This window comes from Callospermophilus lateralis, chromosome 9, assembly GCF_048772815.1.
Source record: "Callospermophilus lateralis isolate mCalLat2 chromosome 9, mCalLat2.hap1, whole genome shotgun sequence".
NCBI classification, from domain to species: Eukaryota; Metazoa; Chordata; class Mammalia; order Rodentia; family Sciuridae; genus Callospermophilus; species Callospermophilus lateralis.
Genome location: NC_135313.1, coordinates 60500575 through 60520980, shown reverse-complemented (window position 1 = coordinate 60520980; position 20406 = coordinate 60500575). Strand labels below are relative to the sequence as shown.

The 20406-nt window shown below is 32.6% G+C and overlaps 1 protein-coding gene across 6 annotated transcripts in view; it reads left to right on the top strand.

The window, feature by feature from the left end:
- The window catches only part of Ubr3 (ubiquitin protein ligase E3 component n-recognin 3), a 237067-nt gene extending 216917 nt beyond the window's left edge, over positions 1–20150 (top strand). For all 6 annotated transcript variants that reach the window (XM_076865444.2, XM_076865439.2, XM_076865443.2 and 3 more), the window contains 6 exons: positions 477–584; positions 710–835; positions 10515–10694; positions 16405–16614; positions 17307–17446; positions 17731–20150. In XM_076865444.2, the coding sequence (XP_076721559.2) occupies positions 477–584; positions 710–835; positions 10515–10694; positions 16405–16614; positions 17307–17446; positions 17731–17848 (882 nt within the window). In that variant the 3' untranslated portion in view covers positions 17849–20150. The remainder of the gene's footprint in view (positions 1–476; positions 585–709; positions 836–10514; positions 10695–16404; positions 16615–17306; positions 17447–17730) is intronic.
- The last annotated feature ends 256 nt before the right edge of the window (positions 20151–20406 follow it).

Here is a 20406-nt window from a genome sequence, read left to right as displayed (position 1 = left end):
ATTTTTTAGTATTTATTTTTTAGTTCTCAGCGAACACAACATCTTTGTTTGTATGTGGCGCTGAGGATCGAACCTGGGCCGCACGCATGCCAGGCGAGCGTGCTACCGCTTGAGCCACATCCCCAGCCCCTGAATATATCTTTTTTAAAAAAAATTTCTTTTGGATTATTTTCTTTGGATGAATTCCAGAGTGGAAATCACTGGCTCAAAAGGCATGTTTTGCATGTGTTCATTTGCATCTACATTATACAATTTATATGCTGTCTTTTAAACAAATTTTGGAATAGTTTTGATTACCTGTTCAATTTCATTGTGTATCCAAAGGCATGTGGTTGTATCCCAGTTTAGAAAAATTGAAGTTTCTATGCTTGAAGAATAATATAATCATAGTTTTGCTCATTAAAAAGTGTTATTTTCAACATAGATTTTTTTATATTTCATAATGACCAATGTAACTAATGTTAATTTTTTTCCAGAATACATGTGATGCAGAAAAGTCTTATGAAGTGTTATTGAGCTTTATTATAAATGAATTATCTAAAGGAAAGTTATACCATGAAGAAGGAACTCAGGAGTGTGTAATGGTATGTATTTGCTAAGATGAAACAGTAGTTATTGAGTAAAAGCTTAATATTTTGTTGCCTTTGTGAATATAATTTACTACATCAATTATACAATGAATTGTTCAAATTTTCTTTTTTAACTTTAGATTACTCCTATTGCTTGGTCTCCTGAATCCATGGAAAAGTATTTACAGGACTTCTGCTTACCTTTCCTCAGAATCACCAGCCTTCTTCAGCACCACCTTTTTGGGGAGGATTTACCTAGTTGCCAGGTAAAATTTGGGGTAGTGGATAAGGAGCCTTATTTTTTTTAATATTTATTTTTAGTTGTAATTGGACACAATATCTTAATTTTGTATATTTATTTTTATATGGTGCTGAGGATTGAACCCAGGGCCTCACATATGCTAAGTGGGCACTCTACTTCTAAGCCACAACCCCAGCCCAGGAGCCTTGTTTTTATAAGCTATTTTTAAAAAATTATGCTAATGTATAATATAATATTTATGTCTACATATGTAATCCTGACCTAATAAGTATATGTTATTTTACCTCAAAGAATAAATATTTGCTATTTTGGTATTCGTTAGCACTCACCCCTTTTTATAATATTACTAGTGTTGGATATTTGAGCAGTTTTGGATTGAATCAGTGATAATTCATTTCCAGTACTTAAATAGATCTTAGTATTTAATTTATTGATTTTTTTTATCACTGATATCATTTGCTTTTTAAAAAAAATTTTTATTTGTTTTAATTAGTTATACATGATAATAGAATGCATTTATGCACTTTCATATATCATACATAGATGGGATATAATTTCTCTTTTTATGAGGGTACATGTTGTAGAATCACATTGGTCATGCAGTCACATATATATATAAAGTAATAATGACTGTTTTGTTCTATTATCATTCATATCCCCACATCCCTTCCCCACCCCTCTAATCTCTTTCCTCTACCTAATCTAAGGTAACTCTGTTTTTCTCTAGTGCTCCCCACCTATTGTGAATTAACATCCTCATATTAGAGAAAACATTCAGCCTTTGGTTTTTTGGGATTGGCTTATTTCACTTAGCATGATATTCTCCAACTCTAGCATTTGCCATAATTTCATTCTTCTCTAAAGCTAAGTGAAATTCCATTGAATATATATACCACATTTTCTTTATCCATTCATCTATCGAAGGACACCTAGGTTGGTTCCATAGTTTAGCTATTATGAATTGCGCTGCGATAAATATTGACGTGGCCGTATTACTGTAGTATGCTGATTTTAAGTCCTTTGGGTATAAACCAAGGAGTGGGATAGCTGGGTGAAATGATGGTTCCATTCCAAGTTTTCTTAGGAATCTCCATACTGCTTTCCATAGTGGTTGTACCAATTTGCAGTCCCACGAGCAATGTATGAGTGTACCTTTTTTCCTACATCCTCACCAATATTTATTGTTGCCCGTATTCTTGATGATTGTCATTCTGAGTGGAATGAAATGAAATCTCAGTAGTTTTGATTTTCATTTCTCTAATTGCCAGAGATGTTCAACACTTTTTCATATATTTGTTGATCAATTGTATTTCTTCTGTGAAATATCTGTCAGTTCCTTAGCCCATTTATTGATTGGGTTATTTTTATATATCCTAGAGATTAATGCTTTATTGGAGGTATATGTGGTAAAGATTTTCTCCCAAAATGTAGGCTCTCTCCTCACATTATTGATTGTTTCCTTTGCTGAGAAGAAACTTTTAAATTTGAATCCAACCCCTTTATTGATCCTTGATTTTACTTCTTGCACATTATGGGTCTTGTTAAGAAAGTCAGATACTAGGCCAACATGATGAAGATCTGGGCCTACTTTTTCTTCTGTTAGGCATAGGATCTCTGTTCTAGTGCCTAAGTCTTTGATCCACTTTGAGTTGATTTTTGTACAGGGTGAGAGATAGTGGTTTAATTTCATTTTGCTAAATATGAATTTCCAGTTTTGCCAGCACCATTTGTTGAAGAGGCTATCTTTTCTCCAATGTATGTTTTTAAAAGTGCCTTTGCCTAGTATAAGATAATTGTATTTATGTGGGTTTATCTCTGTATCCTCTATTCTGTACTATTAGTCTACAAGTCTATTTTGGTGCCAATACCATGCCATTTTTATTACTATAGCTTAGTAGTATAGTTTAAGGTCTGATATTGTGATGCCTCCTGCTTCACTCTTCTTGCTAAGGATAGCTTTGGCTATTCTGGGTCTCTTATTTTTCCAAATAAATTTCATGATTGCTTTTTCTATTTCTATGAAGAATGTCATTGGGATTTTAGTAGGAATTTCATTAAATCTGTATAACGCTTTGGGTAATATGGCCATTTTGACAATATTAATTCTGCCTGTCCAGGAACATGGGAGATATTTCCATCTTCTGAAGTTTTCTTCAATTTTTTTCCTTAGTTTTCATTGTAGAGGTCTTTCACCTCATTTGTTAGATTGATTCCCAGGTATTTTATTTTATTTGAGGCTATTGTGAATGGGGTAGTTTTCCTAATTACTCTTTCAACAGATTCATCGCTGACGTATAGGAATGCCTTTGATTTATGGGTATTGATTTTATAACCTGCTATTTTGCTGAATTCATTTATTAGTTCTAGAAGTTTTCTAGTGAACTTTTTTGGATCTTCTAGATGTAGAATCATCCCATCAGCAAATAGTGATAGGTGAGTCCTGGAATAAATATAATTTCTCCTCAACTCTCATATGTCTATATTTGGTACCAATTCTTGTAACAAAGATGAAAATGAGAAAATCAAACAAGTTTATTAACATATGCAGTGCACATCACATTGGAGAAACCTCAGTGAAAGGTAACTCTAACAAATGACTTAAAATTCTGGCTTATAAAACATCTTCAACAACGAAATAAATTTTAAAGAAGTTACACGACAGAAGAAAGCAGTTTTAGACTTTTTAGAGGTAAGATATTGTAGGAAGGGAATAAATGAATGGAGTTGGGTTTGTTTGCATATTCCTCTGATACCATGTCTGAGCTAATAATAGAGTTGTCTCCAGTAAAGGAGAATTTGTATCCTATCTTTAGATGGAAAATAGGGCAGGATACAAAGAGTACAAAGAGTGATCTTCCTCAGTTTGCTTTACTTCTTACTTGCCTTTAGCTCAGAAATATTTATGTCAAAGAAGCATATTTTGTAGTGACATTCAGTTTCCTTTACAAGTAAAAGAGAGGAAATAACAAAAATCAGAGTATAAATCAATGGAATTATAATGAAGAAACAGTAGAGAAAATCAGTGACTTCAAAACCTGGTTCTTTGCAAAGATCAATAAAATGGATAAATTTAGATGTCAGGATCTCAGCTGAGCTAGGAGAGAACTGAGCTGCCATGTGTCAGAGTCACCAATTAAAGCAACAAATCAAGAGTGAGTTGTTGTTTCTTCTCTTACTGATGCTGTAAGCAGGAGGCTAAAACTTGAGAAAATGCTAACTCTCCCAGTTCCCCAGTTCCCGAAAATGCCAACTCCACCTTTCCTTGTGGAATGGCACACTGGTCAAGGTTCTGGCAGTATTATGGACTAGTGGGTTGGAGTCAGTGGGGAAAGAACAGGAGTAAAAAAGTTACTGGGATACTTAATCATATTGGGGAAAAGTGTCTCCAAAGTTCTCCCTGCACATCACCACATTAAGGAGGCCTTGGCAGAGGTACCTTAAGAGACTTCTGTCCAAGGCATTTACTCCAAGAAAATAGGAGTAAATGCACTGGGACTAGGAATAGGTAGCCAAGGTAGCCTGAGACCTTAACTGCGGTTCCTTTCAGAGACTGGAACAATGTGTAGGGAGGGCAGTTTTCTCTATGAGACTTGTCAGGAAAGCCCTTGTAATTCCCTATGGTTAGATCTGAAAACCCATGCATATATTTTTTATTTAGGAGCTAGACTTCTCACTGGATTGATATGGAAAAAGAGAAAGAAAGTACAAATTACTAATATCAGGAATGAAGGAGGAGACCTCTGTATAAACCCATTAAAATATTGTGAATAATACTTTGCCAATAAATTTGATAACTTAGATGAAATAGACAAATTCATTGAAAGGTATAACTTGCTCAAGAAGAAATAGAAAATCTGAATGGACTGATATTAAGAAAATTGATTTATTCAACCTATATAATTATTCTTTCAAAAAGAATAATCAACAATAAATTCTGTGAAACATTTAAGGAAGAAATCTTATTAATACTATATAAACTTTTAGAGTAGAGGAAGATAGTACAATTCTAATCTCATTTTATGAGGACAGTTTTATCCTGACAGCCAGATTAGGCATCACAAGAAGAGAAAACTATATCTCCCTGAACACAGAAGCAAAAAGATTTACTATAGTATTAACAATAAAAAGAAGAATACTTCATGACCAAATGGATTTTTCTCATCTTTATTGAGGTAAATTGACAAATAAGAATTATTTATTTATGGTGCACACTATAATATTTTGACACATGTATATTTTGTAAAATGATTACCACAATCAAGCTAATTAACATATCCACCATCTTACATAGTTATCTTATTTTTTCTGATGCGAACATTTAAGAACTACTCAACCAATTGTAAGTATACAATACAGCATTATTAATCATAATCATTATGTAATACATTAGCGCTCCAGAACTTATTCATCTTATGCCTGAAAGTTCATATCATTTGACCAACATCCCCCCATTTTTCCTATCTGCCTATCCCCTGGTAACTACCAGTCTACTCTGCGTCTATGAGTTTGACTTTTTTAGTTTGCATACATAGATGGGGATCAGTATCTGTTTTTCTGTGACTGGCTTATTTAATATAGCAGAAAGTCCCTCAAATGTGTATGTATTGTAAATGACAGAATTTCTTTCTTTTTTAAGCCTGAATAATATTCTGGTATGTGTGTATCATATTTACTTTATTTGTTCACCCATCGATGGACAGTTAGATTGACTTCATATCTTGGCTAATGTGAATAATGTTGCAGCAAGTTTGGGCATGACCAAAAAGATTTATCCTGGGAATGCACAATTAGTTTAACAAAAATTAATTAATTGAATATATTATTAGAATAAATGAAAAAGTTGTATGTGATCATCTTAGTAAAAAAAAAAAAAAGAATTTGCCAAAATCTAACACCCTTTTTGGTAATTAAAAACAAAAAACAACAACAAAAAAACTTCAATAAACTAAGAATAGAAGAGAGTTTGCTCAGCCTATAAAAGGGTATCTATAAAAGGTACCTAGCTAACCTCATACAAATAATTAAAGACAGGAATAAGATTAGGAATCAGGCGAGGATATCTGTTCTCACCACTTTTTTTTTTTTTGGTAACAGGGATTGAGCACTCGAACACTGAGCCACATCAGCCCAATTTTATATTTTATTTAGAGACAGGATCTCACTGAGTTGCTTAGTGCCTCGTTTTTGCTGAGGTTGGGTTTGAACTTATGATCCACTTGTCTCAGCCTCCTCAGCAGCTGGATTATAGGCATGTGCATCCAGGACTGGCCACTTGTTTTTAATATTGTACTAGGTTTGCAACAAGGTATTTAGGCAAGAAAAATAAACAAAAGGTATCCAAATTGAAAAGGTAGAGATATAAAGGAGGAGGTAAAGCAATTTCTTCACAAATTAGGTAGTCTTCTATGTAGAAAATCATAAGGAGTCTTCAAAAAATTATTGGAGCTAAGTTCTATAAGACTGCAAGATAGGGGCCAGGGTTGTGGCTCAGCAGTAGAGTGCTTGCCTAGCATGTGTGAGGCACTGGGTTCGACCCTCAGCACCACATAAAAATAAATAAAAGTATTATGTCCAACTACCACTAAAAAAATACATATATTTAAAAAAAGATTGCAAGAAAAAAGATAAAGGTATTAAAAATTCATTGTATTTCCATATATTAACAATGAGCAATCTGAAAATAATGTTAAGAAATAATTTTATTTATAATAGACGATATGAAAATATAGTGAAATTACATTATGGCAATATGCAGTTTGATTTATAAAGATGCTAAAAACCACTGAATTGTTCCTTTAAAGAATGAGTTTTATGGTAAGTGAATGTTTTAAAAAAGTATGTTACTAAGGACTTGTATCCAGCATATATCAAACTCATCACTCAATAATAAAATAAGAAACCCAGCACAAAAATTTATAAAATATTTGAATAAACATTTCTTGAAAAAAATGTATATGAATAGCCAACAAGGAGATGAAAAATGTTCAACATGTTTATTTAAAAAGTCTAAATTAATGTCACAAGTGATAATACCAAGTGTTGGTGAGGATTTAGAGTAGCTAAATGAGTAGAATTCTCATTTTTTAATGGTAGGAATGCAAAATGATATAGTCAACTGGAAAAAGTTTATTTAAAAGTTTCTTTTAAAAATAAGCAAATGCTTACTGTACAACCCAACAATTGTATTCTTGTGTATCTTCCAAAAGAAATAAAAACATATTCATATAAAGACTAAATAAATGTTTATAAAAGCCTAATTTATAGCGAAAAACTGACCTGGAAGTCCATGAATGAATGAATAAAATGTATTGTGTCTATACATTAGAAGACTACTCAGCAATTAAAAAGAATGCATATCGATACATACAATAACATGGATGAATATCAAAATGTTATTCTAAGTGAAAGACCTGGCACAGACAACATATTGAATGATTCCATTTATATGAAAAGAAGATTAGAGCTAAAACTATAATGGCAGAAGGCAGGTTAGTAGATGCAGGAATAGGGATCAGGATCGACTTCCTGGAGCATGAGTGAATTTTTTGGGAGATTTTTCTAAAATTTCATTGATTGTGGTGGTCACAATACTGCACATACACAAAAGTTAATCAAATTATACTTAAAATGGAATTTTATGGTATGTAAATTATGCCTCAGTAAAATGGTTTTTAAAAAATGTCTGTAGCTATATAAATGGAGGATATATAGCTTCATTTCTAGAGATTAAGATATTATTATATTTCTCAACTTGCATATAATTTTGATTTTTTATCTTTATTTTTCATTTCACATATTTTAGAATTTTGTATTTAATGTAAATAAGTCATTCACTTGTGTAAAGATTTGTTAAATATCTGCTTTGTGCCAAACACTGGAAATATACAATTCCTACTTTCAAATAACTCACAATCTTATAAAGAAAACTAATTTATTTTTAAAGTTATTAATAGAAAACATAAGCACAAGAATAGAAGTATTTACAAGATATGGAAGGATTTATTTTATCTGAATGGAGCTGGGTGGTTTAAGGTCTCATTAAATGGGTTCAGGTAAGGTTCCCTAGGGAGGTGGAGTTTGGAGGATAAGAGGAATTGACCCAATAGACAAGGGAGAATAAATAAGCACATTAGCTTTCTACATGGTCTTTTTTAAAAAATGTATTTATTTATTTATTTTAATTAGCTATATATGACAGCAAAATGCATTTTGATTCATCATATATAATTGCATCACAACTTTACATTTCTCTGGTTGTACACGATGTGGCATCACACCATATGTACAGTCATACATGTTCCTAGGGTAATGATGTCCATCTCATTCTACTATCTTTCCTGCCCCCATTCCCCCTCCCCACCTCTTCCTTCCCTTTACCCAAAATTCCTCCATTTTCCCCATGCACCCTTCCTACCCCATTATGGATCAGCATCCACTTATCAGAGAGAACATTTGGCCTTTGGATTTTGGGGATTGGCTTACTTCACTTAGCCTGATATTCCCCAACTCCATCCATTTACCTGCAAATGCCATCATTTTATTCTGTTTTAATGCTAAGTAATATTCCATTGTGTATATATACAACAATTTCTTTATCCATTCATCTGTTGAAGGATATATAAATTGCCTCTGCAGTTTGACTGTTGTGAATTGAGCTGCTATAAACATTGATGTGACTGCATTTCTATAATATGCTGATTTTAAGCCCTTTGGTATATACCGAGGAGTGGGATACCTGGGTCAAATGATGGTTCCATTACAAGTTTTCTAAGGAATCTTCATACTGCTTTTCACAGCAATTACATCAATTTGCAGTCCTATCAGCAATGTATGAGTGTGCTTTTTCCTTCACATCCTCGCCAACACTTATTATTGTTTGTATTCTTGATAATTGCCATTCTGACTGGAGTGAGATGAAATCATAGAGCAGTTTTGATGCAAATTTCTCTAATTACTAAAGACATTGAACATTTTTTCATATATTTGTTGATCGAACGTGTATCTTTTTCTGAGAAGCATCTGTTCAGTTCCTAAGCCCATTTATTGATTGGGTTGTTTGTTATTTTGGTGTTAAGTTTTTTGAGTTCTTTATATATCCTGGAGATTAGTGCTCTATCTGATGTGCAAAAATTTGCATCCAAAATTTGCTGTTCATTGTTTGTTTCTTTTGCTGAGAAGAAGCTTTTTAGTTTGGGTCTATTCCATTTATTGTTCCTTGATTTTATTTCCATACATCAGTGATGAATCTTCTGAAAGAGAAATTAGGAAAATTACCCCATTCACAATAGCCTCAAAAACAAACAAACAAACAAACAAACTTGGGAGTCAGCTTAACAAAAGTTGACCTCTACAATGAAAACTACAGAACACTAAAGAAAGAAATTCAAGAAGATCTTAGAAGATGGAAAGATCTCTCATGCTCTTGAATAGGCAAAATTAATATTGTCAAAATGGCCATACTATCCAAAGCGCTCTACAGATTCAGTGGAATTCCAGTTAAAATCCCAACATCATTCCTTATAGAAATAGTAAAAGCAATCGTGAAATTCATTTGGAAAAATAGGAGACCCAGAATAGCCAAAGCTATCCTTAGCAAGAAGAGTGAAGCAGGAGGCATCACAATATCAGACCTTAAACTATACTACAAAGCTATAGTAACAAAAATTGCATGGTATTGGCACCAAAATAGACATGTAGACCAATGGTACAGAATACAAGACACAGAGACAAACCCATATAAACAAAGTTATCTCATACTAGACAAAGGCACCAAAAATATGCACTAGAGAAAAAATAGCCTCTTCAACAAATGGTGCTAGGAAAACTGGAAATCCATATGTAACAAAATGAAACTAAACCCCTATCTCTCACCCTGCACAAAACGTAACTCAAAATGGATCAAGGTCCTAGGAATTAGACCAGAGAACTTGTGCCTAATAGAGAAAAAAGTAGGCCCAAATCTTTTTCATGTCGGATTAGGCCCTGACTTTCTTGACAAGACTCTTAAAGTGCAAGAAATAAAATGGTTTTTGATTAAATAAAGAGGAATTAGGGGATATATTTTTGTGTTTCTAAGAGTGACTAACTTCTTTAAAAATCAATTTTCAGGGTATATGTCCTTGGATCACTGATTTCTCTATTCTTTTATTAGTGAGTAGAGCTTCAGATTGCCTGCCTTTTAGATCTCTCAGGTTTTTTAAAATCCATCCCCTACTTTTTTAATGCACTTTGTTTTACACTCCTTGTGAGTCCAAGCAAATTATTTAGCATTGCTTTTCATGAATTCCGCATTTTTATTGTTGTTCTTTATCTACATTGACCATATATACCCTTTAAATCAAAGCAACATTCTTTTTGCCCCAAATTAACTTTGCTTTCATTGAGTAACTAGTTTCTGTAGATGGACTATTTATTATATATGTAAATATAATTATTTAAAAAAATAAATGTACAAAAGAAGCAGATGCTGTGACATTTATGAAAAATAAAATTTGAGTATGTCTTGATATAATAGTGAGGAGCTGTTTCTTTTTTTCTTGTTCCTCCTGTTGCCCTTAGTTGACTCAGTTAAGAAAGTTTTCTTCCTGTCCCAAAGTAATTAATGAGGATGACACTTAAAATACCTATAATAGAAAATGTTCTTGATTAAATATCTTGAGAATTCTCTATTTCATGTCTAAAAGGAAGAAGAAGAATTTTCAGTTCTTGCCAGTTGCCTGGGACTTCTGCCAACATTTTACCAAACAGAACATCCGTTCATCAGTGCCTCGTGTCTGGAATGGCCAGTTTCACCATTTGATATTATAACTCAGTGGTGTTTTGAGATAAAATCATTTACTGAAAGACATGCAGAACAAGGAAAGGTATGTAAAAAGAGTGGTATTCACTTGCCATAGTGGTGGTATGCTAATAGAAAATAAAGGACTTCAGGTCATCTGTTCTTGGCGACATTTGTTAGACTGGTTAAATTGAAAAAGTGGTTTACTCAGATAAATTGCATTTTAGAGTGTAAAATTTTAGAATGTACAAAGAAATAGTTCTTTTAATAAAGATAAGGTATTAGGTGTTATTTGGAGTTTGTTTTTGGTCAGCAGATTTTTATAGCATTAGACCTGAAAGATACAAAGGAATTTTAAGGTAAACAGGGAACTTGTATTTTTATTTGAAGGAGAACTATCTTACATTTTAAAAAGAAAAAAAAAATGATTTATACTAGCAAATCTAAAATATCATGAATAACTTGAAAATGTGCTGGGTCTCTGTTGCCAGCTCAGTGGATCAAAGGGTTTGCATTGGAGACAAGTGAGTTGAGAGCAGAGTTGGGGCAGTAGTGAGTAAGCTGTGAGTGCCTTGATTTTGTGCACAGACTTTTCTTCTATAGCTAGTATTATAGTTTGAGAAATGGAATAATATGATGAAAATAGTTTTCTAGGGAAGTATTTCTAGTGTGTTTCTAGAGTAACTGGGATTACAAGGGAGTATCACCCACCTGCTCATCTTCATTTTATATCACTTCTCTGCCACAACCTTGCTTAAATCATAAAAGAATGTTTCTTAAATAAGTATTTCTTATTTAATTTTCTGACTGAAAATTAAAATAAGGAGAATAAAGAGAGAGGGGAGTAAGAAATTATTTAGGTGGTAAAAATCTGAACTATTTTTTGATAATTAAAAATTAGAAAGTAACTAATGCAAGAGACATTCAAGAGAAATATATAGGACTGGGTGGCCAGATGTACGTGACTTTAATAAATTGAACTCAAATCAGTAGGAGAACAGTGACTAACGTAGTTCTGGTAGGAACAGGCTTAAACACAATAGGCAATGGAACACCAATGCCTATTGAGGAAGATAATATACCATGGCACTCAGTGACCCTCACTATCTGACTTGCCTTTCTGTTCCTCCTACCACCACCACCCCTGCCTTTAAAATGGTACTGGAGAATAAGCCCAGAAGCATTCTGCCTCCAAGCTATATCCCCAGACCTTTTTAAAAATTTTTACTTTGAGACAGGGTCTCAGTAAGCTGCTGAGGATGGATGGTCTGAGGATGGCCTCAAACTTGAGAGCTTCCTGTCTCAGTCTCTAGAGTAACTGGAATTACAAGGAAGCACCACTAACATGCTCATCTTCATTTTATATCACTTCTCTGCCACTACCTTGCTTAAATCACAAAAGAATATTTCAAATATGCTATATGTTGTTAAACTTTGGTAGCATTGTTTATTGTTATTACTTTTTTTTTAAATCTAAGACAATCTTCCTGCCCATCTCCTCTTTGAGACTTAATGCTGAGATAAATGTTACCTCTTCTGTGAAGACTGGTCTGATAGTTCATCTTCCTTTACAGTTCTAAAGCCCTCCTTCTATAATGCTATTCAACTGTACTTGTGTCACTTTGTCTAACAGTTGGTGTATTGATTATACTTATTTTTTTTCTCTAATTCTTTTTGTGCTGGGGATCAAACCCAGAGCCTTATACATGCTAAGCATATATTCTACTGCTGAGTTCACAACCAGCCCCCATTGATCACATTTGTATCTTTAATGTGTCTAACTGGAGGCTTTACAAAGCAAGAAGTCTTATTTATTCTTGTATCCCCAGTTTCTAGAAAATGCCTGATAAAGAGACTGGTAACCTAATATATATTTGTGGAATAATTAAGTGGTAGGATGGTATCAGTGGCAGAAATAGAACTGATGAAAGAGTAGCCAACTTTCAGGGAAAATGCGAATTTTAATTTTGAACAACAAAAAGAAAAAATATTTTATATGGAGATATCAGATTAGACGTAATTTTTAAAATATTGAAGTGAATAATAAAGTCAAGGTAAGCATAAATAATAAATGTCTCTTTTTTACTGAATTTTTTAAAAGAGATAGCATCTCATCTTATTTATTTATTTTTGTTAGAAAAAAGAGAGGGAGCTATAGGTATTGTAGCTTGTACTTCTATAGTAGAGGTTGTGTGTTAGTATGTGTGTGACACCCTGGAAAATTTTCAGTCTCCGGCAAGGGAAAGGGAAATTCAAGAACTAATGGAACTTTGTATATTATGTATACAAATCTTTTTCCTGCCTAGGAAATTCTTTATTCATGGATTTTAACTAGAATTGAAGATTATATATATATATATATATATATATATATATATATTTTTTTTTTTTTTTTTTTTTTTTTAATGTCCGAAAATCTAGGAGAAATGACTTGGAGTAAGAAAGATATGGTTATAATTGTGGAACCAGGGCAAAAGAAAAGTGATTACATACTCAAATTTTTTGGTCTTCATATTAACGATGTTAAAACAAGTCCTGCATTTCAGAAGAATGATTGTTGGTATGAATATTGATTAAAAAATAAAGAATTTATCATTTAACAATACTAAATCTTTTTGTAAAATTGCGTGACAGTTATTTGTCTTAGAGTCTTAGAGTAAAAGACATTTATTTTTGCTAATGCAGAATTCTTACTGGTGGTTTAAGTGCACGCCCATCGCTTCCATACTCTTGTCCTTCTTCATTCTTTTCTATTACTAACTCTGACCCTGATTTTAGGTTAACCATATTCCCCCCCCACCAGGAATTTAAAATTTGAATAGAAGCACTTAGCAGAATAAATGGTAATAGGAATTTAATAATCCAACAGTACCTTTGAAAGATAGTCTATGAATGACTGTTTCCGAATTTTACTACCAGATAGGAATTTTTTGTTGTTGTTGTTTGCAAACAACAAAATCAAGTTCTGAAATAAGATAGGAAAACAAAACAAAAGTAAACCACAACAGAAAAAAATGGGATTCATTAGAAGCATACTGAATACTGTGTAGAAATGTAGAAGAGTTGAATTGCCATCCCTTGGGGAGAAGAGAAACCATGAAGACCTCTGGTCTGCTTTCTTGGAAGTGTTGCCATTGGATGCCTCTACCTCAGTTACTTTTCTTCCTTCCATGTGTGTGCTGAAGACTCAGATTCCTGGAGAGAGAATCTGATGGACCTAACTCATATTATATTAACACTTCTGTGTGGGGTAGGATCTTGTGCTGAGGGCAGCCCCATCAGGATTAATATGGAGCAGAAAAGGAGGTTAGTTTCTTAAAAAAAAAAAAGAAAAAGAAAAGAAAGAAAGAAAGAAAGAAAAGAACACCACCATATAATGTTGTTAACTTAAGAAGGCAGAAAAGGATACAAGGCAGATTTAAAGAACAAACTGATGGCCCACTGCATTTGTAAGTTACCTGCCAGCATATATACATCTTCGTATTTATAGTTTCACTTTTCCCACTGTCCCAAATGATTTAGTCTTCACATTTGCAACTTCAAATGTATCTATGAATTTTCCAAGTATGGAACCTGAGATCCCTGTATTCATAAGCTCTTGAGAGATGTCCATCATGCCTCTGGAAATTTTTGTGTAGCACCTCCTTATCCTGAATTCAATAGTCAAAGAGAGGAACAGAGAATAAAAATGTTTCAAAAAATATGACACAGTAAATAAGAAAATTTGCAACTAGTCATAAAGTTGTAGCCAGTATACAGTCATATATATTTGACTTTTTTCTTTCATCTTCTTTGATCAGCTCCTCAAATGATTAGATTTGTTTAACTAAGAACGTGACCCCAACTTTATTCTGAGAGGTCTAAGCTTCTGGACTTGTTCCATCTTGCTAATATAAAGTTGTAATCATCTTGTGTAAAAACGTTACCTTTTAAGTTCCGAAATAGTCCTATATGGCGATAGTCCCAAAGTTCCATAATACTGCTTTCAATTATATGGCAGTGTTTTTATTCTTCTTGGTACTCAGTGACAGTTCCTGCAGACAATACTGTAAGCCATTTCTATTTCTTCTACTACAAGCCATTCCCATTTGTTCTGCTAGTGATATGAGGAACTTAGAATAGTCAGATGACATTTAGATACTGATTCAATGAAACTATTATAGTATATACTTCCTTAGGTACTAAATTCACAGAAGACTCCAGTACAGCAGTGAAGCAGGTTCTTTTTTCCTCTTCCCTCTATTCCTTCCTTCCTTTCTATTTTTGTTGTGATGGGGATCAATCCCAGGGCATCATGCATGCTAGGCAGGTACCCTACCACTGAGCCATACTCCCAAACCAAAGCAGAAATTTAGGACTGAATTTTTAGTTAGAGGTAAGACGATGACTTTCCACGTCCTGTTTTCCATATCTATACATTCGAGCTGTGAGAAAAAAAGATCGCTTATATATACTGGTTGCTATTTAGAGCATATACTTCATTATACAGGTGTTTTCTTCCAGCTAATAATCAGTTTAGTAGTTTATCATTTAGAAGAACAATAATTTCTTCAGATAATTGAGTATGTATTAAGTTTCATGAATTCCATGGACATCTATCTATTGTCTTACATCTTTCTTCATAAAGGAAATACTTTGATTACATTATTGTATACGCTACAGGTAATGCTCAAACAAATTGATAAAAGTGTTAAATTTTGGGGGAAACATTGTTGTCTCTTCTGCTTAATAGAAGGGTTCCAGTATAATAAATCCATTACAAAGTATGTCATCTTTGGGGCCTGGGTTGGGCACTGAGTATTGGCAAATGAACTATTATAAGCCCACTTATCCTTACTTGCATGCTTACTTTATCCATGAACTCATTGATAAATAACAACCTAGCCACTTGGTTACTCTACTGATTTAGTTGATTATGGCTGGCTGTATATAATGTAAGATGAAGATCACATAAGTTGACAGTCATTCATACAGTTTCTTAAGATAATGGATTCACACACATTTGATCTACTTTAAATGTGAATAGAGTAATACCTAGGAAAAATTGATGCTCTTGCCCATATTTTTCTACAACCCTAACTAAGCTCTCCCGTCCCCCCATATAAAGCAGGAAACTTATTAAAAGAATTGTAGCTCCCAGTACTGTGGATATAAATGATCTTAATAGTTTGAAGTATAACAAATTTTACATTTTTAGGAAGGAGATTCTAAGTTATGAAGTATTAAAATATAAAAAATGAGTTATAATTGTGAATTTCCTTAAAAAGGTCATGAATTGTTTGAAAATTAATAATAATAGATAGGGGAATCAATAGAGTAGAGCAAGCAGATCAGGGGAAGGGAGAGGCGCTAGAGAATGAGTTTGATTAAATTATGTGCATATATGAATATGGCATAACAAATTCCACTATTATATATAGTCATAATGTATCAATAAAAATAAATTATAACTGTTTAAAACTTTTGCATTAAACATGTTAAAAAACAAATATACCAAGATAAATAGTCATGCATGCTAGAGATATTAATATTTCATTTTTAAAATAATAACAAGTTTATGTTATAGGGTGCTTAATCTAAAAAATTACATCTGTTATAAATGAAATCTGCATAGAGAATGGTAATTGTTGAAGTACTATTTTTATCAATTATAAAGTAGAAAAAAGGTATAGCAATAAATATTCACATTTTTGGAAGCAGATTTTCCTTTTTTTTAAGCCCTTTTTTAAAAAAATAAACATTTTGTGTTAGCATCTTAAATACATAAGACTAATGACTATTCTTGGATGTTTTAGGCTTTGCTTATCCAAGAATCAAGATGGAAATTACCGCATCTGTTACAGTTACCTGAGAATTATAACACCATTTTTCAGTACTACCACAGAAAAACCTGTAGTGTCTGCACCAAGGTTCCTAAAGATCCTGCTGTTTGCCTTGTTTGTGGTACTTTTGTATGCCTAAAAGGACTTTGCTGCAAGCAACAAAGTTACTGTGAATGTGTACTGGTAAGCAGTAGTACAAAATTTATGAAAACTTAAATCTCATGAAAATTTGGTACATGGGGTCAAGTCACCTCTTCAGATTTAACTAGTCTTTGAGTTAAACACAATATATATAGAGAGATATATAGATAGATGGAATGTGTGTTTTGTTGCTTTTTAATTCAGTAGAAGAATAAAAATAAATCTTCAAGGCTTTAAGTGGGTAAAACCTTTCTTAAAAACAATTCCAGTTCTACTCCTTTCTCCTATTGTCTTTTTTAAAAATATATTTTTTAGTTGTTGTTGGACCTTTATTTTATTTATGTGTATGTGGTGCTGAGAATCGAACCTAGTGCCTAACACACATTATTAGGCAAGGGCTCAACCACTGAGCCACAACCCCAGCCCACTCTCCTATTATCTTTTAATGTTACATTTAAATGTGCTATGAAACAACATTCTTCTATGTTGTGGAGGATTCTAGCTTCTGAATTACGTTGGCTCTTAATTGCTTTCCTAGATAATCCTTACCCCAATTCTTCCTAATGTATTAATAATAATATATTGGGAATTGGATTATAAATTTAAGATAGATGTGATCTTACTTAAAAAATTTGAATATCTTTGTGTTATTTAGAAAGCACTTAAAGACAGTCTTGATTTTGTTATAAAGTTCATTGATTATCAAATGAAATGATATATTTAAAAATTTTCAGCATTCTCAGAACTGTGGTGCTGGAACAGGCATTTTCCTTTTGATCAATGCATCAGTGATCATCATTATTCGAGGTCACCGCTTCTGCCTCTGGGGTTCCGTGTATTTGGATGCTCATGGAGAAGAAGACCGGGATCTTAGGTTAGATCTGCATTAATATATCCATTGTTTTGATGAAATTTGGTCAGTAAGAACCAAAGTGCCATTTCTGAATTTGTAAATATATATATGTATTTTAAATTAAGAAGCTCCACAATCATTAATTTAGAATAATTTCTAGTTTTTGAGTTATTTTTTCTATCAATATGCTGAGGAAACAGAAACCAAATCACTAAGATTTTTGCCATATCAAATCTATTAAAAGAAGAAATGCACGTGAAATCTTCATTGTATTGTATTTTAATACTTCTTTTTTCCTTCCCTAGGCGCGGCAAACCTCTCTACATTTGTAAGGAAAGATACAAAGTTCTTGAGCAGCAATGGATTTCTCATACTTTTGATCACATCAATAAAAGATGGGGTCCACATTATAATGGGCTATGACTCACCACCTCAGCATTGCATTATATCATCATTTTCATTAAGAATTTATTTTATCAATAATAAGCTTTAACTTAATTTGGGGAGAGTAATGTTTTTGCTGAGGGGAAAAAAAGAATACATTATGAAGCCTTTCCAAAATTAGGTGCTTGGTAATCACTTAATGGAATAGTAATTTTTTTTTTTTTAAGTATCTGGAGAACATAATAAATAAATCATTCTTTAGTGGTCATTTTTTTAAGTGCACAATTAATAAAAAGCACAACTTGTCCATAAAATCATTCAGAAGTTATTCTCCCAACAATGCATATCAGCTATTCATTGATACTTAGAATGGGTGTGATTTATTTGAAATTTTATTGCTCCTTTCTATCTGTGTTTTAATTTGCATCTGCTAAACATAATGCATCTTTTTCCTCTGCCATTCTTGTGTTAATTTGAAATTTTTGCTGTATGTAAGTAGAAAAAATGTAAAACATGATTTATGTGAAATATTGTATAGTAAAAGTTAGTCTAATAGTAGAATCTTAATTTTTTTTTCTTATTGTGAGGAATCGTTAAAAGTTTAAGGCTTTGCTGAAAACTTAATTCATTCTCAGGAATTTCATAAATATTCTCCCCAGGTAAATGAAATAGTTGTAAAATAAGTAGATAGCGCTGTTAATATAAATACAGTACATTTTGAAGGGCATATGTGTGATTGAGGGGGTGTCCTTAATAATTAAAATTTGTGGACTGAAGGTGTAACTCAGTGGTAAAGCACTTGCCTAGCATGTGTGAGGCACTGAGTTCTATCCTGAGCACTGCAAAAGAAAAAAAAGAGAAACCAAAAGATTTAAGAAAATCCACATGACAAATTTTGATCCTGTGCATGCCCATCTTTTATTACCAACCAAGTTTTTGTTTATATGATTGGATTGGAAATACTCTTACTTCCCAACTAATGAACCGAACCGTAAGTTTTGAAACTTTCTTATCAGCTCAAGAGATTCAGTTACATTGTATTCATGCAGTGGAATCACTGCTATTTCTGCTTGGTTTACTATAAGGAGAAAAAAAGGCTCAGTGGTGATGAACCTCATGAATGAACAGTACATGAAAAGCAATTTTTGTTTGTAAGGGTTTTTAAATCAATAAAAATGGGATGATTGAGCTACAACCTACTCTATAATAAGAAAAGTACATGGAAAGCATGTTATACATTGCTACCAAGATTTTTTCCAGATGACTCAGTAATTTGATGATTATTTCATATATCGTGCTATTGAGCAATTCCTGGTACTTTGGAGTTTCATGGCTTGTTATATAAAATTACAATTTTACATGTAAAAATAAAATTTAAAACATCTAATGATAAAACGTAAAAATAACATCAGATCCATGTTCTAAAATTTTTTTGAATGATATGGCATTACCGAATATGAAAATGAACATTAAATGATGGCCTTGCATTATAATAGGGAAAGCAGAGTAGTACATATTCAACTGTGTTCAGAACATCAATAAATTACCTACAGCTCTACAAGAAAATACATGGAATTAGCCTGCTATTTTTATATACATTTCCAAAATGATCAGACAACTTTCTGTAAGACTAGAATGATTCTGTTTCACTAAATCACTGTCCTTTCCAACACATTGCTACTTTTTTAAATACTGTATCATAAGTTCAGCCTGTCATATTTTTTGCATTGGTCATTATGAATACCAGACCATTTGTAAGTGTGGTTGAAGAGCAAAATACTAATTCACATCTCTAGTAAACACTGTTACAGGATTCATGAACTTGAATAATTCTACAGTTTGAAACTGATGCTATGTATTCCTGGTATAATGTATTCAGACTTTGATTACTACATATTTAAAATGGAATGTTTTATGGTTGTGCATATGGATGTGAAGTGAAAATATTAGCCTTAACTTTAAAATTTGGGTATTTGATAGTGTTTATTTTGATATTGGTGAATTAGTCACCAGTAAATTTAAAAAAAGCACTTGGTTGAAAATTGTACTTGAATACATACATGCATGCTGCTAAACTAGAACTTTAATTTTTTTCTCCATAACTTTTATAAGTCCCATTTATAAACCCACTTTTAAAAATAACAGGTCCAAGTTAGAGTGATGTGTGTATATTATTAAAAAAATGTACTGGTGTTATATCTTGTATGAATGATCATTTAAATACAGTACATTACTGTAGAAGCTAAAACAGCCTTTATAATTAAGCAGAAATTACAAAACTAGGAATAACCAACATTGTAAGATATGTTAATAAAAACCTACTGTCATTTGGTTTGTGAAAGGTCCTTAAAATGTTTAATGCTAAATGTTTTTCTTTTTCCAAAGATATTGACAGTGATATATGTGAGTGGCCTAAAAGATCAAAGGATAACATAACTAATAGTTTCCTTAAGGTGGAGTTTAATGTGAAGGGTTTGCCTTATATTTTGCCTTTTATTTGCAGAGCTAGATCCTGTTTCTTTTGTCCTGGTCTCATATCCATTGTTAAATCTTTGCTAAATGTGTTGGGGTAGAGGAAGAGGGAAATGGGTGTATAG